General features: G+C 40.6%; 1 protein-coding gene across 21 annotated transcripts in view; it reads left to right on the top strand.

The window, feature by feature from the left end:
- celf6 (CUGBP Elav-like family member 6) overlaps positions 1 to 22326 on the top strand; it is a 436542-nt gene that overhangs the window by 382443 nt on the left and 31773 nt on the right. For all 21 annotated transcript variants that reach the window (XM_060923308.1, XM_060923302.1, XM_060923296.1 and 18 more), the window contains one exon: positions 19808 to 19951. In XM_060923308.1, coding sequence (XP_060779291.1) covers positions 19808 to 19951 — 144 coding nt within the window. The remainder of the gene's footprint in view (positions 1 to 19807; positions 19952 to 22326) is intronic.

Below are 22326 nucleotides of genomic sequence, written 5' to 3'. Positions count from 1 at the left end.
TACACCCTGGACAAGTCGCCAGGTCATCACAGGGCTGACACATAGACACAGACAACCATTCACACTCACATTCACACCTACGGTCAATTTAGAGTCACCAGTTAACCTAACCTGCATGTCTTTGGACTGTGGGGGAAACCGGAGCACCCGGAGGAAACCCACGCGGACACGGGGAGAACATGCAAACTCCGCACAGAAAGGCCCTCGCCGGCCCCGGGGCTCGAACCCAGGACCTTCTTGCTGTGAGGCGACAGCGCTAACCACTACACCACCGTGCCGCCCATAATAATAATAATAATAATAATAATAATAATAATAATAATAATGGCTGGCATTGAGTGGTATATCAGATATATTCCATTCAGCTACTTGTCTTCGACTTGTTCAATATCATGCTAGCTGAATGGAATAGATCTGATATACCACTCAACGCCAGCCAATATTATTTAAATATTGATATTCAACATATAGAAGTTGTGGCATGCAAATGCTTTTTTTTTACTTATTATTATTATGTCTGTCTTGTAATCACCAGTTTAAATCTGGGTAGCGTTTATATGAATTTCAGCCAAGGCCCTTGGCTCAGAAATTTATCACTCTGCGTATTATCCCTGCTGTTCCTAACAATGCCGTCATCTGGATACTTGCGATGATTTCTAATGCTTCAACTGACTGTTGGAGGTTCTTTGATACAGTTCCTAGTGCTCCCACTACAACAGGTATTTCCTCTGTCTCAACATTGCGCATTCTTTTTATATGAAAATCCAAGCCTTGGTATCTTCCTACTTTCATTTTCTCTGTCATCTCCACACTGGAGTCCCATGGAACAGCAATGTCAGTCAGAGTCCATCTCCTTTTTGACTTATCCACAAGTATTAAGTCCAGTCTATTGTGGGTGACATTATATTTCTTTTATTTATTTATTTATTTATTTCCTGTTAGACTGGGTGGTGGAAAACTTTACCTCTGATTCATACAAATCACTGACACTGGAGACTCCTTCCAAAAACTTTTACCTCAACCTACCCTCAAATAAAATGTCACCATATCAGTAATTGCATGTTGTTGTTTTTTTTTAATCTGTTTAATATAAACCTAATATGGAACGCATTACTACAACAAAATAATTTGCATACACTCACTGGCCATTTCTGGGCTCACACTAGCCGCTCGCATGTCCGCAAGTTGCGAAGTTTTATTCCAATTTGCGAAAAGAAAATCATCTGTATTCGCGTTTTATGCGAAAGTCATTTAAAGTTTAAGCAAAATCCATCAAACAATTGCGATTTCTCAAGATAAACAGTACCTTTCGCGTCCATCTTCGATGTTTTGATTTATAACCAACGCCCCCGAGTTTCGAAGCTTCTTATTGGTTGACCGCAAATTACGTCTTCCAATAGCATTGGACCTTACATATAAAATGATCAATTTCCGAGTTGCGCTGATAATGTCGGCAATTCTCGCTCATTAGTGAACAAGAGTATAGCGAGGTTTGTTTAAAATAAATTATCCGACTTTACGTATGACAAAAACTTATCTAAAAAGTGAGATAACATATTAGAATATTCTGTTAGCTTTCTCAGTTAGGGATAAAAACACGATATAACCATTCTAAAGATGTATTTTCTACATAATATCAACCCTGGCAGAACTTTGGAAGAACTCACAGATGAACCAGGATATATCGACCAAGTGTACCTTGTTTTCAGAGCGTTTTGACACACATGGTTCAAAGTTTTGACTGCAAGTGTTTCATTGGAGAAATTAATGGTGAATATCATTATATTTGGGTTATGAGATTAATTTATAAGAAACAACCATTGATTTTAACTCCCTGAGCTCCCTTCATCCTACCCATAAAGATACCCCTCTCCCCTAAACACACACACACACGGATCCCAATTACACACACACATATACCCATACAATCCCAATCATACACACATCTCAATCATGAACACACACACACACACACACACACACGAGGCAATACCAGTGGTTGAGATGTTAAAATAGAATTTTGAAAAAAATAAAATAAAAAATAAAATTAATATATTAGCAAGGCCAGCCACTGATATTGGTCAAGTCCGACACTGATGTTGGCCAGGCCAACTTGGCCAGTTCAAATTTATACATGACCTGATAGAGTTGGAAGCCACTCACCGTGCAGTTATGTTACACAGCCAGACAGCATACTACAGAGGGTGACTAAGGGCTAAAAGGTGCATAGATAGCAAAGAATGCAAAGCACATCACACCAGATGTTAGATATAATTATAATGAAAAATATGGACTCCGTAAACCAGATTAAGCGGGTTATATTAAACACACAATTTCATTACATATATACAGTTGATGAAAGGATCAAAATAAGAGGATTCAAGAATAAATAAGCATGCTATGAACATAAATCAAGAACATGGAAAGACAAAGGCAGGAAACAAGCTTGCAAACACTATTGAAACACCAACAAACTACAATAACAATTCATTTTTCAATATTATGTCAGTGCAACGGTGGTGTAGTGGTTAGCGCTGTTGCCTCACAGCAAGAAGGTCCGGGTTCGAGCCCCGTGGCCGGCGAGGGTCTTTCTGTGTGGAGTTTGCATGTTCTCCCCGTGTCCGCGTGGGTTTCCTCCGGGTGCTCCGGTTTCCCCCACAGTCCAAAGACATGCAGGTTAGGTTAACTGGTGACTCTAAATTGAGCGTAGGTGTGAATGTGAGTGTGAATGGTTGTCTGTGTCTATGTGTCAGCCCTGTGATGACCTGGCGACTTGTCCAGGGTGTACCCCGCCTTTCGCCCGTAGTCAGCTGGGATAGGCTCCAGCTTGCCTGTGACCCTGTAGAAGGATAAAGTGGCTAGAGATAATGAGATGAGATGAGATGTCAGTGCAAGAAACATTTAGAAGTATAACATATCTTGCTAAAAAAAATTACTTTGCTAAAAAGAAAATTGTTCTTTTAGCATTTCTTGCTAAGCAAAATTGCAAATTGCTAAAGAAAAAAATTGAGTCTTTAGCACTTTTCGCTAAAATAATTTGGGTCCTAGAGTGAGCACAGCATTTTAATCGGAACTTGTTCTTGATTCTAAGATTCCTGTTCTTGGCTGCAGGACTGGAACCCAATGTGATGTTTAGCTGTTACATGCTGAGATGCTTTTCTGCTCACCACGGTTGTAAAGAGTTGGTATATCCTTCCTGGCAAAAAAGCTCGAACCAATCTGTCCATTTTCCTCTGACCTTTCTTATCAATAAGGCGTTTGTTTCCACCCACAGAACTGTCACTCACTCAACTCGATGTTTTTTTTTTGCTTTTTGCACCATTCTGTCTGTGTAAACTCTAGAGACTGTTGTTTGTGTGTGAAAACCTCAGGAGGAGATCAGCAGTTTCTGAAATACTCAAACCAAAAATACTCATCTGGCTCAAACCAACACCCATGCCGCAGTGAAAGAAAGAAAGTCACACTTTGAGATCGCAATTTTTCCCATTCTGATGTTTGAACATTGTGAACATTAACTGAAGCTCTTGATTTGTATTTGCATGATTTGATGCATTGTGCTGCTGTCAAGGGATCGGCTGATTAGAGAACCGCATCAAACAGCAGGTGGATGTATATGTGGTTGTACCTTATGAAGTGACCGGTGACTGTACACTACCGTTCAAAAGTTTGGGGTCACCCAGACAATTTTGTGTTTTCCATGAAAAGTCACACTTTTATTTCCCACCATAAGTTGTAAAATGAATAGAAAATATAGTCGAGACATTTTTCTGGCCATTTTGAGCATTTAATCGACCCCACAAATGTGATGCTCCAGAAACTCAATCTGCTCAAAGGAAGGTCAGTTTTATAGCTTCTCTAAAGAGCTAAACTGTTTTCAGCTGTGCTAACTTGATTGTACAAGGGTTTTCTAATCATCCATTAGCCTTCTGAGGCAATGAGCAAACACATTGTACCATTAGAACACTGGAGTGAGAGTTGCTGGAAATGGGCCTCTATACACCTATGGAGATATTGCACCAAAAACCAGACATTTGCAGCTAGAATAGTCATTTACCACATTAGCAACGTATAGAGTGGATTTCTGATTAGTTTAAAGCAGGGCTTTGAACCGGTTCAAGGAACGAAAACGAAAACCGGGAACTTTTTCTATTTCACATGGAACAGAAACGAAACCAGAAACTTTATTATTTGTTATGTTCCGGAACAGAAACGCTTATTAAAAATAATGGTAACTGGTTAATACCGGTTTTAATTTCGTTCCTCAAAGTTTCCATAGCCTACAAATAAAAAAGTCATTCTTCTCCTGCTCAAGTTTCTATGACCCGCTGGGGTTCACTTCCTGTGTGACGTTCGCTGACTGAATGGAGAGAGCGGGAGGGTGGACTACTATCACGTCTCCACATCTTAAATAAGAGGTAAATATTGCAGTCTATCGTTATTCGAAAACGTCAATTTCAAACACGATATCAATATATTTGTCCACGTTAATGAGAGGTTCGCGAACATTAAATGACGTTAACCTCTGTTAGCCTATCAATGCATAGGGCCTGACTAGCCTTTGGTAACACACTAAACAAATTATCTTTCATTTTTGGCACTTTTTCTGTTTGTGTAGATGGGAAGACATACTGAGAATCCAAATTGCCAACATTTGAAATAATAATTGTTTTGAATTATTTCTTGTCTTATTTAATGAAGGTTGTAATAGAATTAGCCTACATTTGGCTTAAGCTGGATGAGACAGAGACATAATTTTATAGCCATTTGTTAAACAGCTGACAGGGAACGTAATTAACCGTTCCGGGAACGAAATTTTTTTGTTCTAACCGGTTCGGGAACGTCTATTTAATGGTGGAACCCAAAACCGGAAACGTTAAAATTCCGTTTCTGTTCGGAACGAACCAATAGGAAAAAAATTCTGGTTCAAAGCCCTGGTTTAAAGTGATCGTTGAAAAGAACAGTGCTTTTCTTTCAAAAATAAGGACATTTCAAAGTGACCCCAAACTTTTGAACGGTAGTGTACATGAGTAACATAAGGCCATTTATTATAGACAGGACACCTATTGACATGTTGCCCAAGTTTGATAACATTTTCTATCTTTTGTTCATGATCATATGATAATTTCAGCTTTGTCAATACACCAATTTATTCTGGTGTGCGCATAACTGTCGAAAGGTTGTCAAGTTAAAGATGACTTATTATCATTGGTGCCTTTCTCTCTCTCTCGTTCTCCAATGTCAAAGTACGTAATTCTGTTTTATTCTTCATCCAATCAAAAATAAATAAATGGCAAGGTCAGTAGTAGGTGACTGGCTGTTCTATAATCTATAACAGAACAAGTGGGTTTAGTTTGAGAGGTGCCATTAATTAAAAGCCAAATAAAAATAATCAAATAGTGTTGGAAATCTGAAACACCTCAGCGACTGAGATATCCGATTCAAATGCAGATTTCAGTTATGTGTGTGTGTGTGTGTGTGTGTGTGTGTGTGTGTGAGAGAGAGAGAGAGAGAGAGAGAGAGAGAGTTCATTTCTGGGTGCATGTGTGTTACTTTTTATAAGCGACAGTGACTGATGTTTATGCTACTGGCCCATGAATAAACAATTTTTCAGTCTTGCTATAAAAATATAGCCAGGGATAAATCTCATATCCTGCTCTGTCGTTGTTTTTAACTCCGTTGTGACAGATTAAGTGTTTCGTCCTGTTTGAGAAAAGCAGTGAAAGCGTTTCATTTAGATTTGTCACTACAGTCAGCATCATGTTGGAGTATCGAGCGTAAACTACGTCAAATAAGTAAACGCACCTTGAAAGAAAGAAGACCTCGTTTTTGTTCTGTTTTGTTCGTTTGTTTGTTTGTTTGTTTGTTTGTTTGTTTGTTTGTTTTTTTAAATTCCATCCCGACTCTGCGATGTGACAGAACGTTGGCGGAGTGTCTCCTTTTCTAACTCCGATCTAATCCTTCAATTACGCTTTGAGTTATTGTTTTGTTCCTCTTCTTCTTCTTTACATCTCTCTGGCCCATGCAAAATCCAATATCGGTGCTCATCACGAGTGCAGCGTGTTCTCCTCGAAATGGGATTAGTTTTTTGAACCCGTGACAAATGCCTCAGTCGGACCTGCCAGAAATGACGGCTCCCCGTTGCAGCTTATCAAATTCGCCAAATTCATTTTTCTGTCAGGACGGAGGAGCCGGCCCTGGCGGTGATTATTGTGTTTGTTTGTGAGGATATGGCTTTCAGTGGGGATGGAGGAATAACGTGTCACTCTCCTGCCATGTGTGTAATGCCCGCTGCCACATCACCACGCCATGGCATCACCACATCATCTGTGTCGCCACAACCCAGAAGGAATTCAGACGGTGGGTTGACCTTTCAGGGTGAACGCATACGAGTTTTTCATTTCGTTATCTCTTTACACCCGGGCCGTATGAATAAGAAATATATTTGCATATCATTTTAAACATACTTTATTTTATTTTCTGTGTCATAATATTGTACATATACCGTATGTATATATATATATATTTTTTTTTTGAGATTCATTCTCTTTCTCTCCATCCACTTACTTTCTGCTTCTGTCACTCAGCCTCTCTTTTTTCCATCTTTCTTGATCTCTTTCTGTCTTTCTCTTTTCATTAATCTGTCTTTCAGTCTTTCTCTCCTTTTGCCTGTCTGTCTATCTTTCTTGCTCAGTTTCTCTGTTTTGCTCTCTTTCTTTCTGTCTTTCAGTCTCTCTTTCCCTTTCTCTCAATGTCAGTCTTATTTCTTTATCTTTCTGTCTCTTTTTAACTTTCTCCCTCACTGTTCTCTGTCTATCTCTTCTCTTTCTTTTATTCAAACTCTCTCACTTTATCTGCCTCACTCTCATGCTCTCCATTTCTCCCTCTTCCTGTCTGTATTTATTGCTATATCTCAGTCTCTTTCTATCTTTCTCTCTGTCCATCAATCACTCCATTTTTTCATCTTTTAAATTCTCCATGTCCTCTCTCTCTCTCTCTCTCTCTCTCTCTCTGTATCTCTTTCTATGATTCTGTTTCTGTCCCTGTTTATACTGTATTACTCCATCCTTTAAGTCTCTCCTTCTCTGTCCTTCTTTCTCTTTATTTCTTTGATCCAATTTCTTCTCCATTTCTCTGTCTTTCTGTCTTTAACTTTCTCCCTCACTATTTTCCATTCATCTCTTCTCTTTCTTTTACTCAAACTCTCTCACTATATCTGTCTCACTCTCTTGCCCTCCATTTCTCAATCTGTCTGTCTGTCTGTCTGTCTGTCTGTCTGTCTGTCTTTATTGTTATATCTCTCTTTTTCTGTCCTTCTCTCTGTCCAACTATCACTCCATTTTTTCCTCTTTTTAATTCTCCATATCCTCTCTCTCTTACTCTTTGTATATCTTCCTTTCTATCATTCCATTTCTCTCTGTTTATACTGTATTACTCCATCCTTTACATCTCTCCTTCTCTTTCCTTCTATCTCTTTATTTCTTTGATCCCATTTCTTCTCCATTTCTTTGTCTTTCTGTTTTTAACTTTCTCCCTCACTATTTTCCATTCATCTCTTTCTTTTACTCAAACTCTCTTGCTCTCCATTTCTCAGTCTGTCTGTCTGTCTTTATTGTTATATCTCAGTCTCTTTTTCTGTCCTCCTCTCTGTCCAACTATCACTCCATTTTTTCCTCTTTTTAATTCTCCATGTCCTCTCTCTCTTACTCTTTGTATATCATCCTTTCTATCATTCCATTTCTCTCTGTTTATACTGTATTACTCCATCCTTTACATCTCTCCTTCTCTTTCCTTCTATCTCTTTATTTCTTTGATCCCATTTTTTCTCCATTTCTTTCTTTCAGCCTCTCTATCCCTTTCCTTCAATGTCAGTCTTATTTCTTTGTCTTTCTGTCTCTCTTTAACTTTCTCCCTCACTGTTCTCTGTCTATCTCTTCTCTTTCTTTTACTCAAACTCTCACTATATCTGTCTCACTCCCTTGCTCTCCATTTCTCCCTCTGCCTGTCTGTCTTAATTGCTATATCTCAGTCTGTCTTTCTCTGTTTTTCTTCTGTCCAGCTATCACTCCATTTTTTCATCTTTTTAATTCTCCATGTCCTCTCTCTTACTCTTTGTATCTTTCTTTCTATCATTCCGTTTTGGTCTCTTTTATACTGTATTACTCCATCCTTTATGTCTCTCTTTCTCGTTCCTTCTATCTCTTTATTTCTTTGATCCAATTTCTTCTCCATTTCTTTGTCTTTCTGTCTCTCTTTAACTTTCTCCCTCACTATTTTCCATTCATCTCTTCTCTTTCTTTTACTCAAACTCTCTCACTATATCTGTCTCACTCTATTGCTCTCCATTTGTCCCTCTGCCTGTCTGTCTTCATTGTTATAGCTCAGTCTCTCTTTCTGTCTGTCCAACTATCACTCCATTTTTTCATCTTTTTAATTCTCCATGTCCTCTCCTATCTCTGTTTCTGTCTCTCTTCTCATCTCTCTCTTTTCCTCTCATTTTGTCTCTCTTTGTATCTTCCTTCTGTCTGTCTGTCTTTCTATCTGTCTCCGTCTCACTCTGTAACTGTCTTCTCTTTCTCTCTCTCTCTGTCTCACTTGCTACCTCACTCTATCTTTTTCATCCTCTTTCTGTATTCCTCTCTCACCAGTTCCATCTCACACCATCTGCAATTGAGCCGTGTCCCTGAGCTGGTGGTGTGCCAACCCGATGCATTCTTGACGAGATGATAAATAAATAAGTGGACACGCAGATATACCGAGCGTGAATGTGATCTAAATGCCAGACCTCCCTGCTCCAAGAGAAGGGACAAAATGCTCGAGACAGTTAGAGGAAGTAGCAGAAGATGAAGGAAAGAGAGAGAGCGGGAGAGGAAAAACTCCAGGAGAGAGGGAGAGAGTGTTTGGAGCTGGAGGGGGATATGTTTGCTAAGTGTCGACCTCATTAAATCCGACAGTCTGGTCTCTCTGCCGGTGGGGGGGAGGGGCCGTTGGTTTGGAGCGAACGGAGAAAAGGTCAGGAGGTGGAATGAAATGAAATTAGAAAGGACAAAATAGCGCCGCTCTACTCCAGCTCTGCGCAGAATCGATTCGACTAATTGAAACGGCGTCCCGGGCAGCACAGCAGATGGGTCCCTGCGGGCCAAGGAGTGTGTGACAGGATGTGATATGAAACCTGCTGAAGCTCACACACAGCTGCCACAGAGCCACTGCACAGCTGAGGTTCATGAGCAATGCTGGCCTGAAGCCTCGCGCTTCACACTCGCGATGTTTTTTTTTATATGCCGTCAACTTTAAACATGTTTACACTTGAGCTTTCCGACATAGCAGTGCAGGCCACGATTTAACAGGTTTCATATCACATCCTGTCTCTCTCACACACATCCTGTCAGAAACTTTTACTTTCTTACAAAGTTGCTTTCTTTTAATGTCCAACACCGACGGCTTAACCTTCTTTATTCTAGCATTGCTACGGTAGACTCTCGAATCTGATTGGTCAGTAGGTGTTGATTAATTTTCTAGAACAGGAGCACTGACTCTAAAGGTGATGATGCACTGGGGAAATTTTTGGGCATTGTTGCCGGGCAATCAGGTGAGACACAGAGCAACTAAAGCCTCGGTCACAACCGGCCGTACGTGCTCCTACGGCCGGTCTACGTGCAAAAAACGCAAGAAACGCACGGAGGGCACGTGTGAAATGCACGGAAAGCGCGTGTGTGACGTGCTGATTTTCGAGCCGTAGACTGGCCGCAGAGGTTCTTTGTCATGTCAAGCAAACTCTACGGGCGCTTACATTTTTTTCAGGTTGCAAGACAAACTTACGGCCAACGCGCGTCTTTTTCCATGAACAAAAAAAAAAAAAACACAGCGATTTAGGAAACGTCAAAAATCGCACGGCCAAAAAATCGTACGTCCGGTTGTGACCTAGGCTTAATTAGGGCAACAGACAATTAGCAACAACCAATCAGATAAGAGCAAATCTATTATCATAGAGACAGACACCACAAAGATGGACACTGAAACATTTGCAGTGGTCAATTTTGTTTTGGCTACAGTGTTTATTTCACTCAAGTAAGTATCACTTCTGGAGCAAAACTGAATAGATACTCTGGTCAAAAGATAATTTGCTATTATTTTAACACTAACCACATTAGTCTGTTAATAAAACATTTTTTAAAATCTCTTTAAAAACGCTACTAGCCTCAGTCGCGTATGTGATAACTAATAACTGACATATACATCACAAAAACGTAATTCTCGTCTCAGCAAAAAAGAAAAAAAAGACATGGGCCAGGAGATGGCTGCTGAGGAGGAAAAGGGGCTGACAGAGTTCCTGAAAGGCTTTATTTCTTTTTTAGATCTCAAAGTTTGTACTGTTTCGCCCTTGGGTTCATGAGCTGCCCATCACTTTTAACTTGACACAAGAGAGCTAACGTTAACCCTACATACACTACCGTTCAAAAGTTTGGGGTCACCCAGACAATTTTGTGTTTTCCATGAAAAGTCACACTTTTATTTACCACCGTAAGTTGTAAAATGAATAGAAAATATAGTTGAGACATTTTTCTGGCCATTTTGAGCATTTAATCGACCCCACAAATGTGATGCTCCAGAAACTCAATCTGCTCAAAGGAAGGTCAGTTTTATAGCTTCTCTAAAGAGCTCAACTGTTTTCAGCTGTGCTAACATGATTGTACAAGGGTTTTCTAATCATCCATTAGCCTTCTGAGGCAATGAGCAAACACATTGTACCATTAGAACACTGGAGTGAGAGTTGCTGGAAATGGGCCTCTATACACCTATGGAGATATTGCACCAAAAACCAGACATTTGCAGCTAGAATAGTCATTTACCACATTAGCAATGTATAGAGTGGATTTCTGATTAGTTTAAAGTGATCTTCATTGACAAGAACAGTGCTTTTCTTTCAAAAAGAAGGAAATTTCAAAGTGACCCCAAACTTTTGAACGGTAGTGTATAGGCAGATCAGATGCTCACTGGCCATGCTGTGAAAATTGTCCATGCAGACGCTCATCTCATCAAAGTTTCCAAATCTGTCATTGCTTAACTCTTGAATATTTTCTATCATAAATACTATCATTAAAAAGCTTATAATCTCTGCTTTCCAAAGAAATTTATCTCATTAAGATCTGTTCAGTACTTTGGGAGTAACGGCAGGTTGAAGTTGATACAACAGGGTTCACTCTTTGTTCGCGGGATGTTGAGAAACTGCTGGTGTTTTTTGAGTCATGGGAAAGCGGTCAGGCTCGCTCTCTCTTCTGATCAGTTTCCAACTGGATTACTCATGTATATCAATGTGATAACATTTTTATAGGAATGTTCTCTCGCTTTCACTGTTTCTGATGAAGTATTCAGCATAATTTTCCGTCTGCTAGTTTTGATGTTTTGCTTCACAGGAGACTTTGAAGTGAGTTTTCATAGCTTTACCTACTTATTTTTTCAAATAAAACTATTCATGTAAATAAGTAACTATTTTAGAATATAACTGTAGTTGTTTTGATGAAAAATATTGAGATCTTAGTGGTCGGAATGAGATTTAAAAAAACAGAAGTCGGAAATGCGAGTGTCAGTTTCAATTCAATGAAAATGAATTGTTTATTGGACGTGGCTCACACAGTTTTTTTCGAGGTTAGCCTTGAAAGCTGTGAATATTAATCAAAATAATCATTTATAGTCTTTCATATAAACACTAGTAGGCCCTACTTTTGAGAAATACAAAGGCTTACAGAGCACAAAGAGGGGATTAGAAATAATCTTTTATTACTTTTTTACTTTGATAGAGAGAGAATGTTAGATGTGAATGGCATTCAATGCTTATTTATGCATATTTTATAATTAACATAGATGTCTCCTTCTTTATGATGCATAAATCAGAGTTAAGATCAGGTTTATATTGCACAAAAATTAAGCCATTTGGTGAAACTTTGAAGAAGAGATTGTACTGATTTGACATTTTACCTAATTGGCATAATTAATACTAATTAAGTACTACATACTACATACCTAGTGATAACTTTTAGCTAACTATATTAGCAAAAATCACCACTTGTGAGCTAAATCCCATTCGACCTCTGTGGAGCGGTGGTTAGCTAACAGCTGTTTACACTTTGCTGAAAAAAAAAAGAAATCAATGTCTTGATTACAACCTGAACACATAAAAATAGATGTCTGTTGGTTTTCTAAGAATTCGATGAGTTAAATTCACCACTTTGGGGTTACACAGAACAACTTACCTGCATAAAAAGATATAAGTTGTCTCTCTTTCTCTTCACTCCACTTCCGGAGACACCGCCATCTTTGTTGAAAATTTCAGAAGCTCTCAAGTTGTCATGTGATTCGCTGCTAGCACTCTGATTGGATGATCTTAAAAAGTTGACCAAAATGATCAAAATCGTTTAGATAGAAATTATGTTGCTCAATCTCAGTGAGAAAGTGTCGAAGCACAATTGTCCAGCAACATTGCCCAAAAAGTTGCCCCGTGTATCATCACACTGATGCACTCATGCTAACATGTTAGCATTTCTGTAGTAACAATGTAATAATAGGCTAATAATAAGTGGGTTTTTTTTGTGATTTTAACAAAATAAACAAAGTAATCTTTGATATGGTGATGATTTCTGGAGGGAGATGATTATTTCATATTTCTCAAAGGCATCTCCAGTGTCAGCACTTTGTAACCGTTTGTAAAGTTTTCCATCATGACAAAGTCGTCACGCACGACAAGTTCTGTTTCTTCAAGAGAGTGAACCTGAGAATTACTCTTTATAGCTGCTGAAGTTATTGTTTTTGGATGTTCCGTAAGGTTAAATGTAGCTATAAACAGACAAAAAGTACAACTTAAAAAAATATATAAAATAGAAATTGTAATTGTTGGGGAACTGCTGTGTTGTAGACGAATACGGAATAAGTTCTGACGAAGCCACCTTTCAAAAGAGTGTAATAATTTTTTTCAGTTTTACTTTATGTTCATTTGAACTGCTGAGGTGAAAATAAGGTAAAGAAAAAAAATTGAAAATCAAATCTATGAGTAGCAGACCATTAAGATGAAATCAAAGCCTTAAAAAAAATCCTTATCATGACCTTCAAATTTTATATATATATATATATATATATATATATATATATATATATATATATATATATATATATGAGTGATTCCACGCTTATGGGTACTGAAATGGGGACATGAACTGTATTTTTAAAAATTCACCTAAAACCATTTCTTTTTTTTACCATCAGGTCACAAAACATGTAATCTTTAATGAATGATATGTTAAAAGATAACTTTAATTTTCTGAGATGTAATAAAAACATATTTATATGCCAAAGTCAAGCCTATGAGTTCCAAAATGATGTCTGTTACATTACTTCTGTTACGATTGTCCATCTCACGTCTGTTACAAATTAATTACAATCTAGCTATATACCATGTTAATCTTATTGAAAGAATGTGTATGTTTATTCTACTACACATGTTTATTAATTATATTTGCTAAAACATCACCTTCCTATGTTTCAAAAAGTAATTCTACATTGTTAAAATTGAGAATATATATGTCCACAACACTTCTGTTACGTTCTGACTTTGGCATATAAATATGTTTTTATTACATCTCAGAAAATTAAAGTTATCTTTTAACATATCATTCATTAAAGATTACATGTTTTGTGACCTGATGGTAAAAAAAGAAATGGTTTTAGGTGAATTTTTTAAAAAATAAGTTCATGTCCCCATTTCAGTACCCATAAGCGTGGAATCACTCATATATAAAGTTCTGTTGTGTGTGTGTTTACATACTACTGGGGACCAAATGTCCCCAAAAGGAAAGTAAAATCTGACAATTTCAACCTTGTGGGGACGTTTGAATGGTCCCCACAAGAAAATTGTTGTTGTGGCTTTTTTAAACAAACAAGCAAGCAAACAAACAAATAAATAAATGAGCCCAAAAGCTTCCTTTTCATTACTGAGGTTAGGGTTAGGTGCAGGCACAGCATTAATTAACTGCAATAATAACTATGTCAGTGGAAGGTCCTCACAAGGATAGTGAAACAAGTGTGTGTGTGTGTGCATGCACACAAGTGTCAGCCTTTCAAGCCTCTCTACAACTCGTACAAGAACCTGTCTCTGTTCATTGTCCTTCGAATTAATTTGATGCAAACCGAGGCGTGTTGTCATCAATCCTCCGCTATACTTTCCACAAATATGTCTGCCAGTGTTCAACAGCTCATGTTCCTCTCAGAATCAGATGTAATTAGGAAGCTGTATCTGCTGACATGTTGGAAAGCTTTCTGAAGCCTACCGTGGTCTTCACACTTCTCTTCAGTACACACAGCCAGAGCCTCAAGCCTTCACACACAACCATCACTCATACAGCTCATCAGCTCATTGCCAGCACCCATCATTTTTACTTATGGCAACCTGAGGGCCCAATTAAAGCGTTCAGTGCAGGGCTGGGCTGCCGATCGCTTTCATGTGGACATTTCTCTTAACACTGGTCTAATAAAATCTGCACGAGAGGCCTGAGCTGTGTGACACAGCTACCAGTGATAACAAATAAGAAACGTGATGAATGAGTAACAATATCATTATCTGTGTTTTGTTTCTTATTGCTTGTATTGGTTGTTTACAGTATTAATTTGTATATTTCCATGTGTTCATGCCAAATCCTTCTCAGCTACTGGAGGTGGATTTTATTCCTTTGTCGACCAAAAGTATTTTTTTCTTAAATCAGTAATACATACCATCCATCCATCCTCTATTGCTTATCTGGATCCGAGTCACGGGGGTAGCAGCCTAAGCAGAGCAGCCCAGTCTTCCCTCTCCCCAGCCACCTCCACCAGCTCTTCAGGGGGAATACTGAGGTGTTCCCAGGCCAGCTGAGAGATGTAATCTCTCCAGCGTGTCCTGGGTCTGCCCCGGGGTCTCCTCCCGGTGGGGCATGCCCAGAAAACCTCCCTTGGGAGGCGTCCGGGGGCATCCTAACAAGGTGCCCGAACCACCTCAACTGACTCCTTTAGATGTGGAGGAGCAGCGGTTCTACTCTGAGTCTCTCCCAAATGACCAATCTTCTCACCCTGTCTCTCAGGGAGAGCCCAGCCACCCTGCAGAGAAAACTAATTTCTACCGCTTGTATCCGCGATCTCATTCTTTCGGTCACTACCCATAGCTCGTGACCATAGGTGAGAGTGGGAACGTAGATGGACCAGTAAATTGAGAGCTTTGCCTTTTGGCTCAGCTCTCTCTTCACCACAACAGACCGGTTTAGCATCCACATCACTGCTGACGCTGCCCCAATCCATCTGTTCAACTCCTGCTCCCCCTTACCCTCACTCGTGAACAAAACCCTGAGATACTTAAACTCCTCCACTTTAGGTAGCAACTCCCCACTGACCCAGAGTAGGCACTCCACCCATTTCTGGCTGAGCGCCATGGCCACGGACTTGGAGGTGCTGATCCTCATCCCAGCCGCTTCGCACTCGGCTGCAAACCGTCCCAGCGCATGCTGTAAGTCACAGATTGATGAAGCCAACAGGACCACATCATCTGCAAAAAGCAGAGATGTGATCCTGCTGCCACCAAACCGGACACCATCCGCTCCTTGGCTGTGCCTAGAAATTCCATCCATAAAAGTTATGAACAGAACCAGTGACAAAGGGCAGCCCTAGCAGAGTCCCACATGCACCGGGAATGAGTCCGACTTACTGCTGGCAATGCAAACCAAACTCCTGCTCTGGTTATACAGGGTCTGAATTGTCCCTCCAGGGACCCCTCCAGGTCTCACCGTCATTGCCTACGTGAGCATTGAAGTTCTCGAGTAAAACAATGGAGTCCCCTCATGGTGCATTGTCTAGCAACCCACTCAAGGACTCCAAGAAGGCCGGGTACTCTGAACTACCATTTGGCGCATAAGCGCAAATGACAGTCAGAGACCATTCCCCGACCCAAAGATGCAGGGAAACAACCCTCTCATTCACTGGGGAGAACTCCGATGTTAGCAAACCGAACTGGGGGGCTACCAATATCCTCACCCCTGCCCAGTGCCGCTCACACTTGGCAACTCCAGCAAAGAAGAGAGTCCAACCCCTCTCCAGGAAATTGGTTCCAGAGCCCAAGCTATGTGTTGAGGTGAGCCCAACTATATCTAGTCAGTACCACTCACCCTCACACACAAGCTCAGGCTCCTTTCCCACCAGAGAGGTGACATTCCATGTCCCAAAAGCCAGTTTTGTCAGCTGGGAATCAGTACCCCAGGGCTTCCGCCTTTGGCTGCCACCCAATCCACAGTGCACCGGACCCTTATGGCACCTCCTGTTGGTGGTGGGTCCACAGGAGAGTGGTTCTGTATTGCTCATTCGGGCTGGGCCCGGCCAGGCCCCATGGACATAGGCTCAGCCACCAGGCATTTGCCGACAAGACCCTCCCCCAGGCCTGGCTCCAGGGTGGGGCCCCGGTATCCCTGGTCTGGACGAGTGTACTCGGATACCTGTTTTTCCTTTTATAAGGGTCATTTTGAACCGCTCTTTGTCTGACCTCTCATCTAGTATCTGTTTGCCTTGGGAGACCCTACCAGGGGCAACTGCCCCAACAACATAGCTCTTAGAATCCCTGAGGCACTCAAACCCCTCCACCAAGTTAAGGTGGCGATTCAAGGAGGGGGTAATACATACCTACACATGAATTTATTGATGAGTTGGCCTAGTGGTTAGCTTTTCCACCTCTTGACTGGGAGATCTTGTAGTCAGGTCATACCAAAGACCTTCTTGAAACTGGTGCTATTTGGTGAGGCACGCTGCAATACAGATGCAAGAAGGAAGTCAAACTGTTGCAGTTACCAGAAAACCAACCCCTGCTGTAACCCTAGCAATGTAATAGGTGAGAGGCTGAAGGGATAGAGAAATGGAGATTGGTGCCACCCAGTGTGCCTTAACCTGGTTAGTACTTGGTGGGAGACTGCCTTGGAAGACCAGATGCTGGTATGGGCAGGACTTTGACATGCTAATTTTAGAAGAACAAAATTACCAAAGTAACAGATTTTTTTTTAGACTACTTTCTCACCTTACTGTGTTGTGTAAGGAGCCAAATGTCCAAATTTTTGGTATCTAAGTGTGCTTTTCTCACAACGTGATAAATTTTTGGATAGGTATATTCCACAGGAAAAAAAAAAACAGTCTAAGGCCCAAATATATGAGCATTTCATGTTATATTTAATTTCTTTCATTCTTTTATAATTTAATTCTACAACCCCGATTCCAAAAAAGTTGGGACAAAGTACAAATTGTAAATAAAAACAGAATGCAATGATGTGGAAGTTTCAAAATTCCATATTTTATTCAGAATAGAACATAGATGACATATCAAATGTTTAAACTGAGAAAATGTATCATTTAAAGAGAAAAATTAAGTGATTTTAAATTTCATGACAACAACACATCTCAAAAAAGTTGGGACAAGGCCATGTTTACCACTGTGAGACATCCCCTTTTCTCTTTACAACAGTCTGTAAACGTCTGGGGACTGAGGAGACAAGTTGCTCAAGTTTAGGGATAGGAATGTTAACCCATTCTTGTCTAATGTAGGATTCTAGTTGCTCAACTGTCTTAGGTCTTTTTTGTCGTATCTTCCGTTTTATGATGCGCCAAATGTTTTCTATGGGTGAAAGATCTGGACTGCAGGCTGGCCAGTTCAGTACCCGGACCCTTCGTCTATGCAGCCATGATGCTGTAATTGATGCAGTATGTGGTTTGGCATTGTCATGTTGGAAAATGCAAGGTCTTCCCTGAAAGAGACGTTGTCTGGATGGGAGCATATGTTGCTCTAGAACCTGGATATACCTTTCAGCATCGATGGTGTCTTTTCAGATGTGTAAGCTGCCCATGCCACACGCACTAATGCAACCCCATACCATCAGAGATGCAGGCTTCTGAACTGAGCGCTGATAACAACTTGGGTCGTCCTTCTCCTCTTTAGTCCGAATGACACGGCATCCCTGATTTCCATAAAGAACTTTAAATTTTGATTCGTCTGACCACAGAACAGTTTTCCACTTTGCCACAGTCCATTTTAAATGAGCCTTGGCCCAGAGAAGACATCTGCGCTTCTGGATCATGTTTAGATACGGCTTCTTCTTTGAACTATAGAGTTTTAGCTGGCAACGGCGGATGGCACGGTGAATTGTGTTCACAGATAATGTTCTCTGGAAATATTCCTGAGCCCATTTTGTGATTTCCAATACAGAAGCATGCCTGTATGTGATGCGGTGCCATCTAAGGGCCCGAAGACCACGGGCACCCAGTATGGTTTTCCGGCATTGACCCTTACGCACAGAGATTCTTCCAGATTCCCTGAATCTTTTGATGATATTCTGCACTGTAGATGATGATATGTTCAAACTCTTTGCAATTTTACACTGTCGAACTCCTTTCTGATATTGCTCCACTATTTGTCGGCGCAGAATTAGGGGGATTGGTGATCCTCTTCCCATCTTTACTTCTGAGAGCCGCTGCCACTCCAAGATGCTCTTTTTATACCCAGTCCTGTTAATGACCTATTGCCAATTGACCTAATAAGTTGCAATTTGGTCCTCCAGCTGTTCCTTTTTTGTACCTTTAACTTTTCCAGCCTCTTATTGCCCCTGTCCCAACTTTTTTGAGATGTGTTGCTGTCATGAAATTTCAAATGAGCCAATATTTGGCATGAAATTTCAAAATGTCTCACTTTTGACATTTGATATGTTGTCTATGTTCTATTGTGAATACAATATCAGTTTTTGAGATTTGTAAATTATTGCATTCCGTTTTTATTTACAATTTGTACTTTGTCCCAACTTTTTTGGAATCGGGGTTGTAATTTGGCTTCATTTTCTATCAAATTTGCTTCAGAAATGAAAGAGTTACTGTCCTGAAAACATTCAACTCAAGTTTTCCAATGAGATTGTTTGTTTGTTTGCTGTCTCTTGGCTGAGAAGAGTTTAGAGCTGGCTCACTCATTGGTTAGGACTTCATTGCCGGGACAGAAGGCCATGGCAGTGTATGTTTATGTAGGAAGTGACAGATGAATTAACCAATCAGATTTTGATTTATAGTGGGAGGGACCAAAACTTTATCGCCCTCTGTCTTCTCAGAGGCCAACGTGAGCTTAACCGTGAGTCTGTGCCATCAGTGCGGCAGTGAAGTTACCTTCTAGCCATTGTAGTGTTCATCAGTAGTGTTAGCAAATGCTAATAAAGCGGTCAAGCTAGTGCTATCAAGAGCAAGTAGCACAGGCTAACGACCGAGAAACTAAGATTTCTGTCTCCAGACTCTTCTTCCATGCTGCACGCTTGCTACAGTATTTTTCACTCAGACTTAAGTATTCATTTCCCGATGTAATTTACTTAGTCACTTTTAAAATCAGCATCGACAGCTACACACAGCCTGGTAGCCTGCCGCTAATCCCTTGAAAAATCCTTTGCCCTTTTGCTGTTTTGGTGTCTGGCTAAGTTTTGACTGAGCTGAAGTCCCAACTCTAATAGTAACAGTTCGCAACTGAGATATGAGCTGTCAAAATGTCTGTCAGACACCTGTGCCATTACATCATCATCAAAACAGAAAAGAGTGCTTATTGGCTCCGTCCTGATAACAGCACACAAATTTCAGATAAAATAAATTATTGAAATGTGAACTGGTGAAATGATATTATGAGGAAGATGTTTTACCCAAACTCAAACTTTCTGACCAAAAACTGAGAAAAAAAAAGACTTTTGTCAGGCCTGACTGGTGTGACAGTGTATGTTGCTATTTGTGATGTTCTCAGGGTGCATCCTCCAGCCTGGTAGTGAAGTTTGCCGACACGGATAAAGAGCGGACTCTGCGCAGGATGCACCAGATGGCAGGCCAGCTTGGCATCTTCAGCCCCATGACTATCCAGTTTGGGGCCTACGGAGCCTATACACACGCTGTAAGACCTGATATGACAATTAAACTGTTTTATTCCAATTTAATTGACCCATTTTAGTATTTTATTAGATGTGGAATGATATTAAAGATTAATTCTCACCATAAACGTTGATGTCCTAGTTTCTTTAATGAACACGGAGAGCGTTTAAAACTCTGTAAATCTGAAATTAAAGGTCATTTGATTCACCATCACAGTCACTCTATCTACATTCACATGTAGTGTATTACATTACAATTGCAATTGCATTATGATACTAGAAGGGCACTCGGTAGAGTGCATACCTCAGCCAAGTCACATATTATCAACGTCAAAATCAAATCTCTTGACCCTAGGATAATACTAAACCTGGACACCAAATTTCATCCAAATCCATTCAGTACTTTTTGAGTTATGTTGGAAAAAGTTATTTTAAAAAATCATGGATAAGCCATATGCAGGTTTGCATCAAAATCTAATCAATTGTTCCTTGACCCATGGATCACCTTTCCTCCAAATTTTATCAAAATTTGTCCACTACTTTTTGAGTTACATTGGAAATAAACAAACAGAGGTGAAAACATAATCTTTTCCAACAAAGTTAGCAGATGGAGAAATCAAAAGACATGGTTTAGTTCAGTTGGACAGCAATTCCTAAATAAAGAAACAAAAATTTGAATTAATTAATCACTTACTAACTCATACAAGCACTCAGTGGATACCAGCGATTCTAAAAATACCTTTCTCAGACCCAAACATGATAATGCAACGTTTGGGGCTGATTGTAATGAATTTACACATCAGCCTGTGGTACTTTCGGGACTAAAGCCAAGTGAAAATATGAGTGCGGCTGTATACATCTTCCTTCTTCCCGACCACTAAACTGTCTCTCAACTCCCAGGAGTGAAATCATTACTGTGTATATTTGCACCCCTGCTCAAGTCTCCGTATGTTTAGAGACGCTAGCGTTAGCGCTGAAGCTTTGACCGATAACAGACTCTGGCTAGCAGATGCTGTCTGTGCCCACGCTGCCGACACACAGCTCGTTATAGATGCTTAGCGAAGAACAGCCGAGCAGAGCGAAGGCGCAGTTGGGGATTCTGAAGGCCTAAGTCTGTTAGATATTCGTGAGCTCAGTTAGGCCAAACAAAGGAAACTCAGGGAATGTGAGTAAGATGTTTCCCAGTGGATTTTTTTTCCCCTTGTGATATTATATTAAGAAAATCGTATTTCTGAATCAGTACTTTCCAATCTAAATGCACACTGGGACTTTGTTCAAGAAGCAGGGAAGCTTACAACAAACTAATAGTATATATGTGCATTATAACCAAATTAAGACCTAAATATGTGTAAAGAAGACAGGCTGCAGGGCGGCATGGTGGTGTAGTGGTTAGCACTGTTGCCTCACAGCAAGAAGGTTATGGGTTTGAGCACACTGGCCAACAGGGGCCTTTCTATGTGGAGTTTGAATGTTCTCCCCGTGTTTGCATAGGTTTCCTCTGGGTGCTCCGGTTTCCCCCATAGATCAAAGACATGCAGGTTAGGTTCATTGGTGGCTCTAAATTGACCAGCAGTATGAATGTGAGCGTCAATGGTTGTTTGTCTCTATGTGTCAGCCCTGCAATGATCTGGTGACTTGTCTAGGGTGTACCCCACATCTTGCCCATAGTCAGCTGGGATAGGCTCCAGCTTGCCTGCCACCCTGCACAGGATAAGCGGTTACGAATAATGGATGGATAGGCAGGCTGCTATGTAACACCTTTTCGGAAGGTTGCAAATTCAGTTTAAATCCCCTTCCAAGGCTGGGCATGTCTGATAGTGTGTATTTGGTCCAGGCCTCAACACTAGACAATGGTGGCCATTTGTGAACATTTCAATCACATCATTAATTCATCTTCAGTAGCTGCTTTAATCTGTTCAAGACCATTATGGATCCACAGTCTATCCTAGGAACACTGGGCATGCCAGTCCATCACAGTGCAGCATGCATGCAAACATCCACACACTCATTCACAGCTCAGCGGAAGTATGTGTCACCAAACACTCGCTCTCCCTATCTGCATGTTTTTGTAATTTGGGAAGAAACTCGAGAACCTGGAGGAAACCCACACAAACAAGGAGGAAAATTTCAGAACTATGGTTGTAGGAGGTGGCACGGTGGTGTAGTGGTTAGCGCTGTCGCCTCACAGCAAGAAGGTCTGGGTTTGAGCCCCGTGGCTGGCAAGGGCCTTTCTGTGCAGAGTTTGCATGTTCTCCCAGTGTCCGCGTGGGTTTCCTCCGGGTGCTCCGGTTTCCCCCACAGTCCAAAGACATGCAGGTTAGGTTAACTGGTGACTCTAAATTGACCGTAGGTGTGAGTGTGAATGGTTGTCTGTGTCTATGTGTCAGCCCTGTGATGA

This window comes from Neoarius graeffei, chromosome 6 (genome assembly GCF_027579695.1).
Source record: "Neoarius graeffei isolate fNeoGra1 chromosome 6, fNeoGra1.pri, whole genome shotgun sequence".
NCBI classification, from domain to species: Eukaryota; Metazoa; Chordata; class Actinopteri; order Siluriformes; family Ariidae; genus Neoarius; species Neoarius graeffei.
The sequence above is the reverse complement of the archived record's forward strand: the minus strand, read 5'-3'. Positions and strand labels throughout refer to the sequence as shown.